The sequence below is a fragment of the Bos indicus genome, chromosome 28, assembly GCF_029378745.1.
Source record: "Bos indicus isolate NIAB-ARS_2022 breed Sahiwal x Tharparkar chromosome 28, NIAB-ARS_B.indTharparkar_mat_pri_1.0, whole genome shotgun sequence".
In the NCBI taxonomy this organism is placed as follows: domain Eukaryota; kingdom Metazoa; phylum Chordata; class Mammalia; order Artiodactyla; family Bovidae; genus Bos; species Bos indicus.
In genome coordinates, this window is record NC_091787.1 from 41,861,377 (window position 1) to 41,880,561 (window position 19,185).

General features: G+C 51.3%; 2 protein-coding genes across 3 annotated transcripts in view; one reads left to right on the forward strand and one right to left on the reverse strand.

Annotated features, from left to right (window-relative positions):
* The window catches only part of SHLD2 (shieldin complex subunit 2), a 45,710-nt gene extending 41,178 nt beyond the window's left edge, over window positions 1-4,532 (forward strand). Inside the window, exon 8 of the mRNA XM_070782275.1 lies at window positions 2,102-4,532. Coding sequence (XP_070638376.1) covers window positions 2,102-2,223 — 122 coding nt within the window. The 3' untranslated portion in view covers window positions 2,224-4,532. The remainder of the gene's footprint in view (window positions 1-2,101) is intronic.
* Window positions 1,571-18,485, reverse strand: SYT15 (synaptotagmin 15). Of its 2 annotated transcripts, XM_019953977.2 has the most exons (8): window positions 18,156-18,483; window positions 17,027-17,210; window positions 16,340-16,482; window positions 15,121-15,416; window positions 13,485-13,655; window positions 12,798-12,918; window positions 11,388-11,567; window positions 1,571-10,489 (listed from the first exon to the last, which is right to left on the reverse strand). In XM_019953977.2, the coding sequence occupies exons 1-8, from the start codon at window positions 18,160-18,162 to the stop codon at window positions 10,347-10,349; spliced, it is 1,245 nt and encodes a 414-aa protein (XP_019809536.2). In that variant the 5' UTR covers window positions 18,163-18,483; the 3' UTR covers window positions 1,571-10,346. The 2 variants fall into 2 exon arrangements, with proteins under 2 accessions (XP_019809536.2, XP_070638382.1); XM_070782281.1 differs by lacking the exon at window positions 11,388-11,567 and having other exon boundaries at window positions 18,156-18,485.
* Between the last annotated feature and the right edge of the window lie 700 nt (window positions 18,486-19,185).

A 19,185-nucleotide genomic window follows, 5' to 3' on the forward strand; every position in this document is an offset into this window, starting at 1 on the left:
GCACTCTTATCTATCAGATCTAGGCCCTTAAATCTATTTCTCACTTCCACTGTACAATCATAAGGGATTTGATTTAGGTCATACCTGAATGGTCTAGTGGTTTTCCCTACTTTCTTCAATTTAAGTCTGAATTTGGCAATAAGGAGTTCATGGTCTGAGCCACAGTCAGCTCCTGGTCTTGTTTTTGCTGACTGTATAGAGCTTCTCCATCTTTGGCTGCAAAGAATATAATCAATCTGATTTCAGTGTTGACCATCTGGTGATGTCCATGTATAGAGTCTTCTCTTGTGTTGTTGGAAGAGGGTGTTTGTTATGACCAGTGCATTTTCTTGGCAAAACGCTATTAGTCTTTGCCCTGCTTCATTCCGTATTCCAAGGCCAAATTTGACTGTCACTCCAGGTGTTTCTTGACTTCCTACTTTTGCATTCCAGTCCCCTATAATGAAAAGGACATCTTTTTTAGGTGTTAGTTCTAAAAGGTCTTGTAGGTCTTCATAGAACCATTCAACTTCAGCTTCTTCAGCGTTACTGGTTGGGGCATAGACTTGGATTACCGTGATATTGAATGGTTTGCCTTGGAAACGAACAGAGATCATTCTGTCGTTTTTGAGATTGCATGCAAGTACTGCATTTCGGACTCTTTTGTTGACCATGATGGCTACTCCATTTCTTCTGAGGGATTCCTGCGCGCAGTAGTAGATATAATGGTCATCTGAGTTAAATTCACCCATTCCAGTCCATTTCAGTTCGCTGATTCCTAGAATGTCGACATTCACTCTTGCCATCTCTTGTTTGACCACTTCCAATTTGCCTTAATTCATGGACCCGACATTCCAGGTTCCTATGCAATATTGCTCTTTACAGCATCAGACCTTGCTTCTATCACTAGTCACATCCACAGCTGGTATTCTTTTTGCTTTGGCTCCATCCCTTCATTCTTTCTGGAGTTATTTCTCCACTGATCTCCAGTAGCATATTGGGCACCTACTGACCAGGGGAGCTCCTCTTTCAGTATCCTATCATTTTGCCTTTTCATACTGTTCATGGGGTTCTCAAGGCAAGAATACTGCAGTGGTTTGCCACTCCCTTCTCCAGTGGACCACATTCTGTCAGATCTCTCCACCATGACCCGCCCATCTTGGGTTGCCCCACGGGCATGGCTTAGTTTCATTGAGTTAGACAAGGCTGTGGTCCTAGTGTGATTAGATTGACTAGTTTTCTGTGAGTATGGTTTCAATGTGTCTGCCCTCTGATGCCCTCTTGCAACACCTACCGTCTTACTTGTATTTCTCTTACCTTGGGCGTGGGGTATCTCTTCACGGCTGCTCCAGCAAAGCGCAGCCAATGCTCCTTACCTTGGATGAGGGGCATCTCCTCACCAGCGCCCTTCCTGACCTTCAACGTGGGATAGCTCCTCTAGGCCCTCCTGCGCCCGCGCAGCCACGGCTCCTTGGACGTGGGGTTGGTCCTCCCGGCCACCGCCCCTGGCCTCGGCCGTGGGGGCGTGGGGTAGCTCCTTCCACCCGCCGCCCCTGGCCTCGGGCTTAAGGGAGTGGGGTATCTCCTCCCGCCGCCGCCCCTGACCTCGGACGTGGGGTAACTGCTCTCCGCCACACCCCCCGCCCCAGACCTCGGACGTGGGGTAGCTCCTCTCAGCCATTCCTGCACCGTCGCAGTCGCACTCTCGACTGCTGCCCCTGACCTCCAACGCAGGGTAACTCCTCTTGGCCGCCGCCCTTCAGGCATGGGGTCTTCCCGGCTTCTGCCCCTGACGTCGGACGTGGGGTAGCTCCTCTTGGCCGTGCTTTAGCGCGCCCGTCGCAGCCGCCTGCGCGTAAAGTGGTTTAAAACATTAGGTTAGTGGCTGTGAGAAGGGGAGCTAGTGCTTGGGAATGGACTCAAGAGAAGAGTGTGTGGGGTAGTGGGGGAGCTGGTTTATCAGTTTCACCACAATTACCAGTTATCAGTTTCCCTGCAGCTCTGATGGAGGAGATAGGCCCCAGGCTGAGCCCTGCAACTGATGTCTTGCTGATGCTTTAAGATGGGATACCAGTGGGAGCATTGGGCCTGATTGGATGCATTCTTGTGGATTTCCCCCCAGGACACATATGCAGAGAAGGCCTTCAGTCTAGGGGAAGGACAAAAGGAGGGAGAAGATGCAAGCTGGAATCCATCTTGGCTGAGATGTGCCCCCACACCAGGGCCAAATATGGAGATGACTGACCAGAAAAAAAAAAAAAAAAAGTCCAGAAAACTGCCACTACATAAGCAACCTAAGCTGCCCCTAGAAGATGCAACTCACTCTGCGCTCACCTGTGTGCCCCTTCAAACGTATCCTGTTGTTTCCACACACACTTTGCTTCTTCCACATGCATTTTTCTTCTAATGAAGCCCCCCCTTTTTTTTCTCACAATCTTGATCTCTGCTGAGTTCTTCAAAGAAGACAAGAACCGAAGTCCTTTTTTCAGCCCTTCACCTCCGGAATCAGCTCCAAATTCATCCTTTAAAACTTGCTCTGCAGATGGAATTCCCTTTAAGCGTCTCTCCTTCGCAGTGAGTAAGTAACGCTACTAAACAGAAGAAGGCGCTAGAGATCCATTGCGGGATGTAGGCGCTTTTCTCGGTGGGTGCCAGTAGCTGCATTTATCCCCAGGGGTGCGCCGACACTGGGTGGCGCTCTGCTCCAGCGACATACCCTGGACGCCGCGGGTCCCTCCACCGGCTTCCGGCTTGGCCTAGCCACCCCGTCAATCACGTTCCCATGGCCCTCCTGACAAGGAGACCACCAGCTCCAGGCCCCACTCCGGTCTGTACCGGTGCACCACCCACCCGACTCATCCACTCCCTGCAAGTTTGTCCTACCAGATTTGTCAATTAGCAAACCGATAAAAGCATATTACCATATCAAAGGGCAGATAGAAATCAAATTTCGTCATTTGCTGGATTATATATACCTCATCAGTGGAGATGAACAGAGAACTTACCAGACTGGAGTGAAGGAGAGGAGAGGGAGGGAGGGAGGGAAGTAGGGGAAAAGGAATGAAACGTGGAGATAAACAGCCTCACTAGAAACCAAACGGGGACAAACAGAAGCGGCTCTATTGAATAGGCACGTACAGGTCCTTTCATGGATCCCAGGCTGTGGAATGTTCTGGCACTCCAGAGCATCTCTGTCCTTTCTGAGGTCTCTCGGGCTAAATGTGATAATGTTACCATTTTTAGACATCTGGAATCGGATTCAGATTCCAGCTTCACCACTTCCTAGTTCTGCAGCCTGAGAGATGGCATTGCCTTCCTGATGTGCACTCCCCTCACTTCCAAGTGTGGGCAAGCTCCTCCTGAACTGTTGTACAGTTTAACAAGCGGATGCACAAAGACCTGTACAGTTCCTCGGAGCTGGTTCCTTCCTCCCCACCTTGATGTCCGCTCTGAGAAACACAGCCCTGAGGCAGAGAGGGGAGGAGTGATCTGAGCAAGTAATCCCTTACTTAAAAATGAAGGGGGGAAAACCCATAATAGGCAGATAGTCCAATCTATCTTCATAAATTAAGACATACATCCATTTTGTTGAAAGAGCCAGCCTTATAGAATGTAATCAGTTAACTGCTTCATTCTTTTCTTCCCCACTCACCCATTCAAACCTGCTTGGTAGGTAGCTTTCCCCTGCCCTTTGGATAAAATCTAGGGCAAGTCCCATGACTTGTTAAATCATTCTTATGTAACAATAAATTTTTCCTGTGACTTCTAGTTGTAAAAACAAGCTGTGTTCAGCACTGGAAATGTCCAGCCCCATGCAGTGGTCTAAACCTCCAATGCCATTTAAAGTTCACACCTCCCTTCTCTCCTGCCCTGACCTAGGCTCATGCCTTATAGATAGGCATGGAGCACCATTTTTTTATTTCTCCAGTTTGTGCTTCCATTCTTCCTCCCAATTTTCTAACAGGGATCTCTTTTTTATTTTAATTTTATTTATTTATTCATTTTTTTGGTTGCTCCATGTGTCATGTGGAACCTAGGTTTCTGTGCCAGGGATTGAGCTCACATCCTCTGAATTGGAAGCATGCAGTCTTAACCACTGGACCACCACCACCACCATTGTCCCCTAACAGGGATTTCTGATCATCCAGGAAGGGGCAGGGAAGTGGTACAGAAAGGCCACCTAAGGGGCAGGAGAGGTTCTACATGACCAGTTATGAGCTCGAGTGCTCACATGGGTTCTTCCAGAGCCTCCTTTTCCTACAGGATCCCATGACTCAGGTTTGCCCGAGTGTGGGATGGCACACAGTACCCTTCTCATCCACTTTAAAGGTCTGTATTACAGTTTTGGGAAATGAAAGTCTGAAAATTATGCTTCCCAGACTCTTATGGACCAGGTTCCAGGTGGTTTACCAAATGTGAGGCACTCAGGTGAAGCTCGGAAGCAGAGAGTAGAAAATCATCCTTTTCTTCCTTTGATTGTGATGCTTATGACAGCAAGATGCTTGAGATTCTTGTAGTAATTTGAACAAAAAATAAAATTTGTGCAAATTCCAGCCCGTTGTCACTATAGGGTACCAAGTAGGCAGCAATGGCTTTGAGACCTGGCAGCAGTTACGAGACAGGGAGTTCTCCTCCTCTGGGACTGCACCTGTACAGCCGAGCACAGACCCTGGAGTTACGCGTTTCTAGGAAACGTCAGTATGGCACCCTGAGTTATCACCCCCGTCCTTAGCCTCTCCCTGTAGCTGTATCTATTGCCAGGGTGCTTTGCAACTCCTCTCACAAAAAGGTGTAGTTTACCCTGCCCCTTGACTTGGAAACTCGGCTACATGACTCACTTCAGCCAATAGGATATCAGGCGACACAGCACAAGCTGAAGGTAGAAATGTGTTTGTCCTTCTTCTGCCTTCCCAATGGAAAAGCTTTCCCTGGGTTGCTGCTGCCCCTTCAGCTTGTGCTCAGAATGAACAAACATGGAGCAGGCCCAGGTGAGGACATGAGCCTGGTCCGACCCACAGGTTGAAAGTGAGTTGCCTAATCTAGACCCGCCCATATTCAGCTGATCCACAGATGTGTGAGAAATACACGTGCAATTTAGTAGAACACTAAGATGCTGAGATTCTTTGTTATGCACCATTTCCCCAAAAACAGCCAACTGATACAACCTTTCTCCTTTTGACTTCATCAGCCCCTAAGAAGGCTATGTAACTTGTAACTTGTGTCATCAAATTCCCTGTATAAAATCACTCTGTGTTGTGAGTTCTTTCTCTGGGAGAAGAATTCTGAGAAAATAATGATTTTTCTGCTTGAGTCAGAGTTATGTTCATGCTGAGAATTAGAAAGCCTGAATGAAATACAGAAAGCTTCTTTGCTAAAGAGCTGCCAAGTCAACAAGCATTTGATGGGCCATGATCTCAGAAGAAGGAAAACACAAGGGATGAGCTGACAGTTTGTGAGCCACTTTTCCCTTTAGGAACCTTGCTGAGCATTTGCACAGAGGGCCATGGGTTAAGAGGTAGAAAAGGAAGCACAGGCTCTGGAGCTGAACAGACAAGACGTTGGAGATTGGAGTTGCCAAGGCAGCTAGGATTAGAGGGGACAAGATGCTAGATAAAAGCAAAACACAGAAAAGAAACTCGGGAATTCTCTGGTGGTCCGGTGGTTAGAGCTCACTGATTTCACTGTGGTGGCCCAGGTTCATTTCCTACTCAGGGAACTAAGCACGTCACGTGGCATAGCCAAATAAAAAAGAAATTCTGAAACTTGAATGACATTTTAAAGCTGTTGAAAGAAAAAGAAATGTCAACCTAGAATTTTATATTCACAAAATTTTTTGGTGGGTTTCTTGGGATTTTCTATACATAAAGCCATGTTGCTGCTGCTGCTGCTAAGTCGCTTCAGTTGTGTCTGACTCTGTGTGACCCCATAGATGGCAGCCCACCAGGCTCCTATGTCCCTGGGATTCTCCAGGCAAGAATTCTGGAGTGGATTGCCATTTCCTTTTCCAATGAATGCATGCATGCTAAGTTGCTTCAGGTGTGTCTGACTCTGTGCGACCCCATAGACCAGGCTCCTCTGTTCACAGGATTCTCTAGGCAAGAATACTGGAGTGAGTTGTCATTTCCTTCTCCGCAAAACCATGTTATCTGCAAATAAGTATAGTTTTACTCCTTCTTTCATGATCTGGATTCCTTTTATTTCCTTTTCCTGTCCAATCACACAGCCACCACAATTTTGCAAGAGATAAAGAAGGCATGAAGATTGTAAAGGAAAAAGTAAAAGTATCATTCACAGAGGTCATTACTATATACAAAGAAAATACAAAGAATCTACAAACAATTACAAGTGACTTTAGCAAGGCCACTCACTAGGTACAAAGTCAATGTACAAAAGTCAATAGCATTTTTATATACTAGAAACAAATATAAAACACCTAAGAGGAAATCCAAGAGAAGAGGTACAAGAACACTTTCCTGTAAAACCACAAAACAAGTTTAAAGAAACTTGCAAAAACCCTAAAGAAATGGAGGGATACACCATGTCATACACATGTAATACACCATGTTAATGGGCTGAAGATTCAACATTTTAAAGATACCAAATTGTCCCCAAACTGAATATGTTGAATGGAAAGTCCAACCAAGTTCTAGTACTTTTTTGGTGTGGAAATTAAGAAGCTGACTCTAAATGTTTTACGGAAATGCCAAGGGCTTCATTCTGCTTGGCTCACCTTGTGGACAGGATTGAGACCTGCTGTCTTAGGCCCACGGAGACACGGTGTCTTTTCGCCCTGACTGTATATGTGAACAGGGGCCAACCCGACAGAGCACCCCCACCTCCCCTTCAGAGCAGAGAGCCTGCCTGTCTCTTGCCATTGAAAATGTTCAACTGTGAGTCAGACATGTCTGTCCATTCTGTCCTGCAAAGGGCATATTTACCAAATTTTCCAAGTGGCCCTGGAAAGGTCACTGAGACAAGAACCTCCCCTTGAAATGTGGGGGTAGTTGGCACCTGTGGTCTTGGGACCCCAAGAGAAAGGGGAACCGTTCCATCTTAGTAGCTGGCTGTACAAACACACTGCTGTTGTTTAGTCACTAAGTGGTGTCTGATGTTCAACCCTTTGCGACCCCATGGCCTGTAGCCCACCAGGCTCCTCTGTCCGTGGGGTTCTCCAGGCAAGAATACTGGAGGGGTTGCCATTTTCTTCTTCAGGGGGTCTTCCTGGATCAGGGATTGAGCCCATGGCTCCTGCATTGGCAGGTGGATTATTCACCACTAAGCCACCAGGGAAGTCCCAAACAAACACATAGAGAATGCCATTACGTGTGTGCTGTGATGCTGTTAGAAATTACTGCAGTGTTGGTTATGTTAAAAACCATGAAATAAGTGAGGAAAAGCAAACACAAGGTATTCTGTGCATACAGACCACTAGCGGCAAGGCTTATATTTGTGCATTGACAGAGATTGGAGGTGAAGTCAAAGAGGCAACATTTCACTACTTTCTTTTGCAGAAGTTGCTTCACTGTGTAATAAAAGAGAAGTTACCACTTAAGTGTTGTTTCAGTTACAAAGAAACAAGGCTTGAATCTGCAAGCTTAGTAGTATTCAGGTGAAAATGATAACTGCTTGATAACAGTTATCAGTGACAAGCAGAAGGGCTGCTGGTGACTTTGAGTACATCTTCACAGGGAATCGATGACTGTGGTTTGTGGGAACTTCCATCTTAGTGAAGTTTACACTGACACCTACCACAACACAGCAATCATAATGGATCTGCTGGGCTTACAGGCAAAGGTTTCAGCCCTATGGGCTGTGCTTTGGCCACGTGCTTTCACCATTTCTTACCCGAGGTGGGAGGCCCAAGGGCAGATGACCAGAACTTGTCCACCACTCGGTACCTGGGCGGGCTGTTCACAGCATTCTCCTGCAGGTGTGAAGCCAGTGAGTCTTGGTCCCCAAGAGCCTTCTCTTCTAAGCCATGCTGCCCAGGCATCCTGGGACTGTTCCACACTTACACACCCAACCTAGTTGTCAGACTATGCTATTATATTCAGTTCAGTTAAGTTCAGTCGCTCAGTCGTGTCCGACTCTTTGCGACCCCGTGAATCGCAGCATGCCAGGCCTTCCTGTCCATTACCAACTCCAGGGTTCACTCAGACTCACGTCCATCGAGTCAGTGATGCCATCCAGCCATCTCATCCTCTGTCGTCCCCTTCTCCTCCTGCCCCCAATCCCTCCCAGCATCAGAGTCTTTTCCAATGAGTCAACTCTTCCCATGTGGTGGCCAAAGTACTGGAGTTTCAGCTTTAGCATCATTCCTTCCAAAGAAACCCCAGGGCTGATCTCCTTCAGAATGGACTGGTTGGATCTCCTTGCAGTCCAAGGGACTCTCAAGAGTCTTCTTCAACACCACAGTTCAAAAGCATCAATTCTTCAGTGCTCAGCCTTCTTCACAGTCCAACTCTCACATCCATACATGACCATAGGAAAAACCATAGCCTTGACTAGATGAACCTTTGTTGGCAAAGTAATGTCTCTGCTTTTGAATATGCTATCTAGGTTGGTCATAAATTTCTATTATATTAGGTTGGTGCAAAAGTAACTGCAATTTTGCCTTGTTGAAATTTGCTGTTTGATATTGGGATACATTCTTAAATAAATGTGGTTATATTACACATAATTTTAATGTGCATTTCTCACTTTATGTTTTTGCTAATGACATTACTTGCTGTATATTTTATATTTATTTTAGACTATAGAAATGATGTTAGGAAAAAAGCAGACTCGGGTGATTTTTTTTTTAATTCAAGTACAAAATAGGTTGTTAATAATCAGACAACTCGAAACATCAACAACACATTTGACCTAGGAACTGCTAATGAGCATACAGTGCAGCCGTGGTTCAAGAAGTTTTGCAAAGGAGACGAGAGCTTTGAAGATGAGGAGCGTAGTGGGTGACCATTGGAAGTTGACAACGACCAGTTGAGAGCAATCACTGAAACTGATCCTCTTACAACTACATGAGAAGCTGCCCATGAACTCAGCGTTGACCATTCTACGGTCACTTGGCATTTGAGGCAAACTGGAAAGGTGAAAAACTCCATAAGTGAGTGCCTCCTGAGATGACCGGAAAAAAAAAAACCAAACCATCGTTTTGAAGTGTTGTCTTCTCGTATTCTACATAACAACAATGAACCATTTCTCTATCAGATTGTGACACGTGACAAAAAGTGGATTTGGTATGACAGCTGGTGACAACCAGCTCAGTGGGTGGCCTGAGAAGAAGCTCCAAAGCACTTCCCAAAGCCAAACTTGCACCAAAAAATGGTCATGGTCACTGGTGGTCTGCTGCCAGGCTGATCCACTACAGTTTTCTGAATCCCAGCGAAAGCATTACATCTGAGAAGTATGCTCAGCAAATGGATGATATGCACTGAAAACTCCAATGTCTGTAGCCAGCACTGGTCAACAGAAGGGCCCGATTCTTCTCCGTGACGATGCCCAACCGCACGTCGCACAACCAACATTTCAAAAACGGAACGAACTGGGCTATGAAATTTTGCCTCATCCACCGTATACCTCTCACCTACTGACTACCACTTCTTCAAGAATCTCTCAACAACTTTTTGCAGGGAAAACACTTCCACAATCAGCTGGAGGCAGAAAATGCTTTCCAAGAGTTCGTTGAATCCTGAAGCACAAATTGTTATGCTACAGGAATAAACAAACTTATTTTTCATTGGTAAAAATGTGTTGATTGTAATGGTTCCTATTTTTATTAATAAGATGTGTCTGAGCCTAGTTATAATGATTTAAAATTCACAGTCTGAAACTGCAATTACTGTTGTACCAACCTAATATTTATTGTGAACCAACTGAAGTAAACCTTTTAGACAACTTGTCTTCTCTGCCAGGCAGAAGGTAGAGAAACGACAGCAGAAAAAAGTGTAGGCTGAACATTAACACATCCTCAGCTTTCCAAGTTTCCACGGCACTCTACACATGTACAGCTACACTTTCACTAAAGACACTATTTCTTCTCAGTGTCTGAGTTTCCAGTCCAATTCAAGACATGGATGACCAGGAGCCAGGATTCTAAGTCCAGGCAGCCCCATGGGCAAAGAAGGACAGAGTGAGTCAAGGAGGGCCTCTCGGGCTGCTGAGATGTAACCCACCGGTCACACCACTGCCCAGGCCAGGGCTCTCTTGTCCCCTCTTCTCTCCTATACATCAGCATACATATTCCCCCAGCTCAGGCTGACTCTGCAGCCCAGTGAGTTGCTGGATGCAGTGTCTGAGCCTGTGGCTGTCAGGCATGGCTATGGGGAGAGAGAGCTTCTGGAGCAGAACTGAGTTCCCCGCCCTGGTTAGGGCTCGGTGGTGCGGCAAAGTGCATGCCAACGCTTCACCAACTCCTTGGGTTTGCTAAGCATCTCGTTCCAGTGCTCCAGTTCTCTGCCGCGGGTGTACATGTAGGGGCCCACCACCACCCGGCCCAGCTCGTGACTCCCTGCAGGGGAGGGAGAACATGGTCATTCTCGGAAGCTTAGAAGCCACCTCACCTAAGCCATCCCCAGGGCCTTCCCTCTCTCTCACTCACTCCTTCTCTTAAGGGAAGTAGCCAGCTCCCTCCCTCTTTAACAGCCTCCAAAGGGGTCCTGACTTTGCTCTGGAGCTGGAGCTGACGGGGAAGGGAGCCCAAGTAAAGAGCCTGCCCTTCAGTGCGGGCACCCATTCTGCCCCCCATCCTCCTGGTGGGCCATCAAACTGCCTTGCATCAAAGAGCTGAGGGAGGAAGGGGCCCCTCCAGAAAGAAGCCCTCTTCCCTCAGTCAACTTGTATATTCAGCAGGAACACTCAACAATAATTTTCGCCTTTTACCAAGTATCACAATGGAGAAGGGGCCTAAGCTCTGACCCCTGAGACCAGCTGACCTGACAGCTCTGCCTCAGTGACGTGGACCCTGGAGTGAGGGGCAGTGCGGGATAACTCCATCCTCTCATCCACCCTGAACCTCACCCAGGACCCTCAGGGCTTGTACAGAGGGCACGAGGCAACACAGGGTACATAAAGACCCACAGCACCAGGTCGCTTGGCCAGTGCAAGTAGCTATGCTGTTTCCCAACCTCTCTGGCGATTTGCCCCAGGACGGAGTAGCAGGGGCCATCCTTTAACCTCTTTCTAGGGTCCTGTGGACAATGACACCAGACTAAAGCTGGGTGTGAGCTCCAGCTATCTCACTAGCAAGCTCCGTGTCCTTGGGTAAATATCTTAGCCTCTCTGAGCACTAGTTTCCTTAGGCACAGAACAGAAACCATACGGCTCCCTCCAAAGGGTCCACGCTTCCTGAATGCACAGCAGCCCCTCCTCAGCCCAATCCCCAGGCTGACAGTGAGGGGCAGCCTTACTGTCCCCTTCGGCGCTCTGCAGCACTGTCAGGCTGAGGCTCGCCGTGTCCAGCTCAGCGGGGACGGCTTTGAAGCTAAAGGTCTCGCTGTACACAGGGTTGGTGGAGCCCAGCACCGCCGAAGTCTTCTTGCACTTGACAAACTTGTTGTGGTTCATCAGAGACACTTTGACAAACACACCTGAGGGGCAGGACAGACTGCAGGCTGGGAGGGACAGGCAGGGGGCCCAGCCTCCTGCCCGTGGGAGCCTGGGTGGGCGGGCTCATGCCTCGCCTGGGTGCCAGGACCCCATTGCTCACAACTGCTGCAGCCAAAGGGCGTTACAAGAGGAAACGGGGTTGATTAGCATACTGCCTACAGCCAAGGAAATGCTTGGCTCCCTTCCTCTTCCTTCCTCTCTGCCTCCTGAACGCACCCAAGGTTTGGCTGGCCCTTGTTACTGCAGCCTGGCACCACACGCCCATCCGTCCCCATTGTGGGGTGGATCCTCCTTGCTGGGCGCCCAGGCCTCCTGGGGCCCTTAAGCACCCCATTCAGAGGTCAAGTTTTTTAATTTTTTTTTTGGGGGGGGAAGTTGCTGTTAGATGGGTTTTGAATCCACAGTGGAAGGCTGAATGCCAGCTTGCTTATAATGACCCAAATGCAGAGACGCACAAAGGGCAGACAACCACCCCCTTGCTGGGGGCCCCACAATGGGGCTGGACATTTAGGGTGAGCCAGAGTGGGGTCTGCATTCCTCCAGCTCCTGAGTTCTAGCTGAGAGTCAAGCTCTGCATGCAGGGACACCCTGTTTGCTGCTCCCTGCCCTGGGAGGAGCCCTCGCTTTGCAGAAGGGCAGGGCTGGAGACAGGCAGCACAGTACAGGAGCCAAGGCACTGCTTTGGGAAAAGGGAGGGGCAGGCTTGGTCTTAGGGTTCTTAAGGGTCTTGGTGAAGGCCAAGGGGATGCAGCCTTGGGATCAACATAAGGAAGCAATTTCTCACACCCTAGCTGTGCAGAGCGGAGAAGGCAATGGCACCCCACTCCAGTACTCTTGCCTGGAAAATCCCATGGGCAGAGGAGCCTGGTTGGCTGCACTCCATGGGGTCGATAAGAGTCAGACACGACTTCACTTTCACTTTTCACTTTCATGCATTGGAGAAGGAAATGGCAACCCACTCCAGTGTTCTTGCCTGGAGAATCCCAGGGACGGGGGAGCCTGGTGGGCTGCCATCTATGGGGTCGCACAGAGTCAGACACGACTGAAGTGACTTAGCAGCAGCAGCAGCTGTGCAGAGAGGGAGGGTGTGGCTTGGGAGGCAGCAATGCTCCTGGTAGCACATGCAAGCAGAAACCAGATGGCCAGGGTTGAGGGCCAGACTCCAGGCTCCAAGATCATGGGCTGGGCCCTGCCCCAGGGGGAAACCTTACTGACAAAACTCGTGTTCTCCCGGAGCCGGAGTCCCTTGGCTCGCAGCACAACCACGGTGAGGCGGTTCAGACGGTCATTGTAGCTGAGGCAGAACTGGAGGTCACCAAATTCGGAGGGAGCCTGGAGAAGCCAAGAGGAAAGCACCCCAGGTAGGTGCTGGAGGCCCCCATGCCTTCCTCCTTCCTCCTGGCAGGCAGGCCCGGGGTACTCATGACATAGCCATACTCCTTCCTTGAAGCCCATCCACCATTTTACAGATGGGGAAACTGAGGTCTGGGGAGTTGAAGGGGCCTGCTGAAAATCACATAGTAAGGACCAGAGCTGAGGATTCAAACCTAGGAATGGGGAATTCCAAGGCCTATTCTGAGTCATCCTCATGAGGTGGGGGGGTATTGGGGGAAGAGTGGGTAATTTCCTTGGCAGGTCCATTTGAGGTGTCAACTTTCATAGCTATCTGATCTGGATGGGAATCCAAATGTGGTTTTTCCAGGATGCTCCAAGTAATCTCCAGGGCAAAAGAGCCTCAGGTGCACCTCCACTGTCCCATGCAGCTCTGGCCTGGGCCCTCCACCACGAGTCGCACTTGTGGGGTAGTGGCCAGTATTCTGCTGGGCCACACCTGCTGGCTGTCTACGGTGGTCAGACTCATGGTCGTCTGGCATGTGTCTGGTGACCCTAACCTTTACCTCCAGGCTCTCGGCTTCCAGGTCTCTCCAGAGGACGCGCCGGCAGTTGCCCACCAGTGTCTCCTTCTTCAGAGGGAACAGCACTTGGCCTAGGAGCTGGTGCTTCCTCTGCCTGTCCACGTGGTACACTGAGAACCTCAGCACCCTCTGGTTGACGCTCTTGCTGGATACCTTGGAGAGACGAGGGCCCGGCTGGAGTCAGGAAGGGTCAGGGGATGGGATGACGTGATATGTTGTTCTGGAAACAGAATCTTTCCATGAGGGGTATCTCAACCAGGGACCTGCACACCCCAAACCCAGGCATCCTCAGGGGACCCTTTGCCTCAGTGGGGCCAGTGTCCCCAGGAGGTGGAAGGCTGTGCCAGAGCCTTGCCACACAGAGTGTGGTCCCAGAACCAGCAGCACCCACCACCCCCTGGACCTTGTTAGAAACGCAGGACCTTGGGCTCCACTCAGACCCACCAAGCAGAATCTACCATTTAACAGGCATCCAAGTGAGTTGCCTAAACTAAAAGTGTGAGAGGCTCCCACCCTGGAGCCCAGGGAACCCCCCGTCTCTGCTATCTGAATTTGGCACCTGAACAGTCCTCTCCCTGAGACTCAGTCTCCTCACCTGTAAGATGGAATAATTGTTCTTACTCTCTGGGTTATAAAACCCCAATCAAAGGGCCTGGCTTATGGCAGATGGTTAATTAAATTTGATTTTCTTCTCTTTCTCTTCCCTAGAGAGGGAAGCACAGAGAGGCCAGGGTAAGGTTGGTGCAGGCACAGGGCAGGGGATGATTCAAACCTCCCCACCTTGGATTTTGAGGTTCCAAGAACAGCAGGTTCACCTGTGAATTCTCACAGCCTGAGCCCAGCAGGACGGCCTTGGGCTGGGCCCCATGCCACCCCTCTTCTCAGTGCTCAGCCCCGGAAGAAGGTAGAAATCACAGTCTTCCCAGTTGCAGACAAGCCTCTCCTTACCTTGCCAGTCAGCTTCCGGCCCTGCTCTTAAAAATGTTTGTCCAAGGCCTCTCGGGAGCTCTTGATTGCTGGCTTCCCATAAGGGCCCCAGTCACCTGCTGAGGCTCTCAAGGCCTCTGTGCGCTTGGCTCAGTGCCTCATCACCTCAGGACCCTGAGCTCACCTGTCCCCCATGCTGCAGAGGTACCACCTGTCGCAAGATGGCTCTCGGGCCCTGCTCTGGCCTCTGACAGGACGAGTGAGTCTGGTCCCCACCCCAAGAGGCCTGGGTGGGGGTGGAGGGTCTCACCCTCCACCTTCCATGGATGACAATGTCAGAAATCTCATCGTGTTCCAGGGTCTTGGCTGCCTTCCTGACTCCCATAAGCCAGGGCCTGGCATTCAGTGGGCACTCCAAGAATATGTTTCTCTTTCTCCCTTCCAGGCAGCCTGTACAGGAGGAGCCCAGCCCTCTGCCCCCTCATCCTTCCAGCCTCTCATCTTCCCCCACCATCAAGGGTCAGGGCTCTTGTACACCCTGGCCTGGCAGGTGGGGTAGAGTAGAGCCTGTGGTATGGGGCCCCTGGGGCTGCAGGGCCCTGGTTAGCACTGGAGGCTGGGCTCTCCTGCACAATGTCTGTTCTTCCCAGGAGGCAAAGGGCCCTGGGCCCTGCCCGCTCAGAGGTCATACCTGAAAGACGAAGTGTTCGTTGAACTGTGGACTGGTGGTTCTGCATTTGGTCTTAGACTGGAGGAAGCGCCGCTCATCGGGCAGCAGGTGGAGCTTCACCAGGGGGCTACAGTTCTCTGAGGGGGCGTGCAGCCTCTGTGCCTTGATCAGGCCCACCAGCAGCCGCTCAGCCTCCTGCTGGTATTCCACGGAGAACCACAGCCGTCCCAGGCAGCCCTCAGGGAAGTCAGCCTCACTTTGGTCCTCTGGGATCTTGTAGAGCTCAGGGTTGATGGTCCCCGCCACACATGCATCTCCTACAACACAGGGACTGGGAAGACTGGCAGGCCAGGGGAAGGCAGGGGCGTGGGGACCGCAAGCTCTGGCTCTTCCGCCCCTCCCTGCCCAGCCCTTCTTGGCTGAGTCTTGACAAGGTAGTTCGCCGGCTTCTCCTGACCACATTCGCCCCACTCTCTTCTCCAGACTAAACACAGCCTCTCTCTAGTGCAGCTCTGCAGGACGCATTCTCAGCACTAAGGCATTCTACATCCAGGCCTACTCCTCCTGGGACTCCTAGCAGAGGACACAGTATTCATTCAACCCTTGCCCCCATGACTGACCCCCACCCCTAGAGGTCAGGGCCGCCAATGTGGGTGCAGTGCCCAGCATCTGGCCTGGCTCCTTTCTGTGGTGTCCCAGAGGATGTCTCAGTGATAAAATGCTGCCTGTTGTCTTCCTCTTTAAATTGTAAGGGCTTAGCTAATTACTGGGTGGTTCTTAGTGAGGTCTCCAGAGCAAGGAGGTGGGCAGAAAGCTGTGTGCCCAGCTTCCACCATTCTGCTCTCTGGATTGGCCAACCCATCATCCTGGAGGAGGACCCAGCACAGGTGCTGTACCTGGGAACACTGGGTTTCCAACCCCAGATTTGTTGCTTACTGCCTCTGTGACCTCGGGCATGGCACTGTTACCCTCCGGGGCCTCAGTTTATTAATGTGTAAAATGGGGTGATTCCCCCAGCCATGGTCTAACTCCAAAATGGCACGTGAAGCCATACCTAGCCCAGCCTGGGATGCAGCAGGCATTGGTAAACTGAAATACCTAGAAAGAGTGGTCACTGGGCAACTCTGGCATCCTGGGTCCCATCTGGACTCTTTTCAGGAGCCAGGCCATGAAAGCAGATGGGTCTGTCCTGGTTTGGGCATACCATGACCCCTGGGCAGGCCCTGGTGGGCACACTCACCAAGATTGCTGCCAGTGGTGTGGGGCAGGAGCTCCGGGGCTGGGTAGGGGTCCTGTGGGACCTGGGCCCACTCTCTGCTGCTCCGGGGTACCCAGTCTTGGCTTTGGAGGGAAGGGGGCACCACAAATGGCACGCCTGGTGGCCTGTCCAGAGGCAGGGAGATGACAAATAGGTAGCAGGTGAATGGTATGGCTTCAGAGTGCTCAGCCCAGAGAGTGTAAGTGTCAGGAACTAGAGGAGAAAAAGCCAGCAGGAGCTGGAGGAGGCAAGAGCACCGTCTTCTGGGCCCACACCAGGGGACGCGCACAGCCACCTCCTCCGTCTGCCCACAGCCGTGGTGAGTGGCGCAGGAGCGCAGCTCCTGGAGTCCGTCTGCCTGAGTTTGAATGCCTGTTCTGCCACTTCCTAGTTGTGCCATCTGGACTTACGTCCATTGAGCCTCAGTTTCCTCAGCTGGAAAATGGGCTTCATAACACCTGCCTCATAGCTGTGGCTCAGATTTTGGGGTTTCTTTTTTCTTTTTTTGGGGGGGGGTTTCTTTGTGATTGCTCCTGGCCTGCTGACAGCATAGAGGAGGCGCTCCATAAACAAACAGACCTTTCCTTCTCCACCCCACTCCAAGGGAAACTCCACAGGGAGGGCCTGAAGCAAGGCCAGGAGCTCCCTTAGCCCCACATCCTGCCTCACCTGCTTGCCTGGGTCCTGGCATCCAGAGGGCAGAGCGCGTCTCCCTGTGTGCTGGAAGCAGCTGTGGTCTCTGACAGCTCCTCATAGGTGAATGTGGCACAGAGTCTCTTCCAGAGATAGTAGCTCACCCCAGTCAACAGCAGCAGCCCCCCAAGGATGCCCCCAACCACCAGGGCCACCTGCTCTGGGGGCAGACACCACCAGTACTGTGATGCCTGGGGAAAGTCACTCCCCTTCACACCACGGGCATTCTGGAGACAGAATCTGGGTAGCACCACCTCCCTGGGTTGGATCCCAGGAATAACACAGAAGCAGAGCTCATGCGCTCACGTATCTGCTGGGGAAGGGCGCTGCTGGCTCGGCTCTGCTGGGTCTCAGGGGAAAAGCCATTGCCCTTGAGGTCCTAACGCCCCGAACAGAGCTGCCTGGTTCTGGACTTGGAATCTTGGGTCAAATGAACCATTTTTCCTTGTGCTTCTGTGTAGAAACTAAGCCTTCTCTTATCAGAACCTCCATCTTCCCTGGACTCCTGTTCAGGGTGGTGGGCAGCAGGCGCTTAAGGAAAGCCAGGGAAGAGATGATGCTCTGGGTGGCATTCAGAGCCCTATTCTTTGGGTCCCGGAACCTGCCGAGAGGTTGGGCTCTGGCTTTAGTTCTGTAACTTTCTCTAAAAACCTCTCCTTCCCCTCAGCCTTCTATCACAGCAAGCCCACATATAGGGGAGTCGGTGGGAGGCGGTGGAGGCGGGGAGCAGCGAGTGTGAGAAACCAAGACACACTGGCACTCTGCTGCCAGTAGCTGCCCCCACACTTGCCCAGACCCGGGAGGCTTCACCCTGAGCTAACTGAGAGAGCTCTGCCCCTCTATCCCGCACTAGGCGAGGAATGTCCCTCCTTTGGGTCACCCTTGAGGCCGGGGGCTTCCCCGACCCGGGGATCAGGACTGCGTTGGGTGGTAAGAAGGAAAGACACCCACACCTCCTGACCCGCAACTGTCTACGAGGAGTGGGCCTCAACTCTATCCCCACACCTGGCTAGGAGCGGGAGCAGGGCAGAGGCAGCGCCCCAGAGGGTGGCAAAGGGGCACCGCGCGGCGCCGGGGGCGTGGGAGGGGAGGCGAGGGCACTTACCTTCCATGGGGCTGCTCTAGCCGGCCGTCGGGGGCGCGGGCCCGGAGCTTGATCTCGTCTGTGTCTGTGCCTTCAGCCGCTGCCAGGCGGTTTTAAAGCGCTGAGCGGGAAGGAGGGGTGGGGGTGGCGGTAGAGGGCGGTGCCTTGGGGCGCTCGGGTTAGCGGCGGATGGCGCGAGGCACAGACGCGGCTCCCAGAGGCCGCAGCTCCGCCCGGCCCGGCCCAGATAGTGGCTCAGGAGGGGCGCGGAGTCCACCATGCGCTGCTGGAACCCCAGGGCTCCGCTCAGGGCTGGGGGCCTGGGGCTCCGTGCGTTTAAGGCGCCAGGGCCAGGCCTCCCCGGGCAGAGCTAAAACCTCCTATGCTGGCTTTTCGCCCCTGACGACCTTGTCTTTGCGCTGTGCTCGTCTAAGAATGCCCTCAGCCAGCGTGCACCCGTTCCCCGCCCCGTCAAGGATGCGCACTCCCGGCACCCGCGCAACCTCCCTGTAGGGAGCTGGTGTGCCGGCGTCTTAGACCTCAAAGAAACTCTAAGTGGAGAAGGAAAGGAAGTTATTTTGGGGGAAGGAGGTGGGTCTTGTTATTTTGGGGCTTTGAAGGTTGTGTCCAAAGACAGAGCCTGAGCCTGGACCTTGCTCCCACGCGGCACCAGCTGTGTAGGAGGGTTCCCTTTCCTCCACAGTCTCTCCAGCACCTGTTGGCAGACTTTTTGATGATGGCCACTCTGACCGGTGTAAGGTGACACCTCGTTTGATTTGACTTGCATTTCTCTGCTAGTTAGTAATGTTGAGCATCTTTTCATGTACTTTTATATGTTAGTTATATGTCACCTTTGCAGAAATGTCTGTTTAGATCTACCCATTTTTTGATTGGGTTGTTTGACTTTTTCACATAGAGCTGCGTGAGCTATTTGTATATTTTGGAGATTAATCCCTTCTCAGTCGCTTTTTTTGCAAATATTTTCTCTCATTCTGTGGGTTGTCTTTTTATTTTTTGTTTATGGTTTCCTTTGCTATGCAGAAACTTCTGA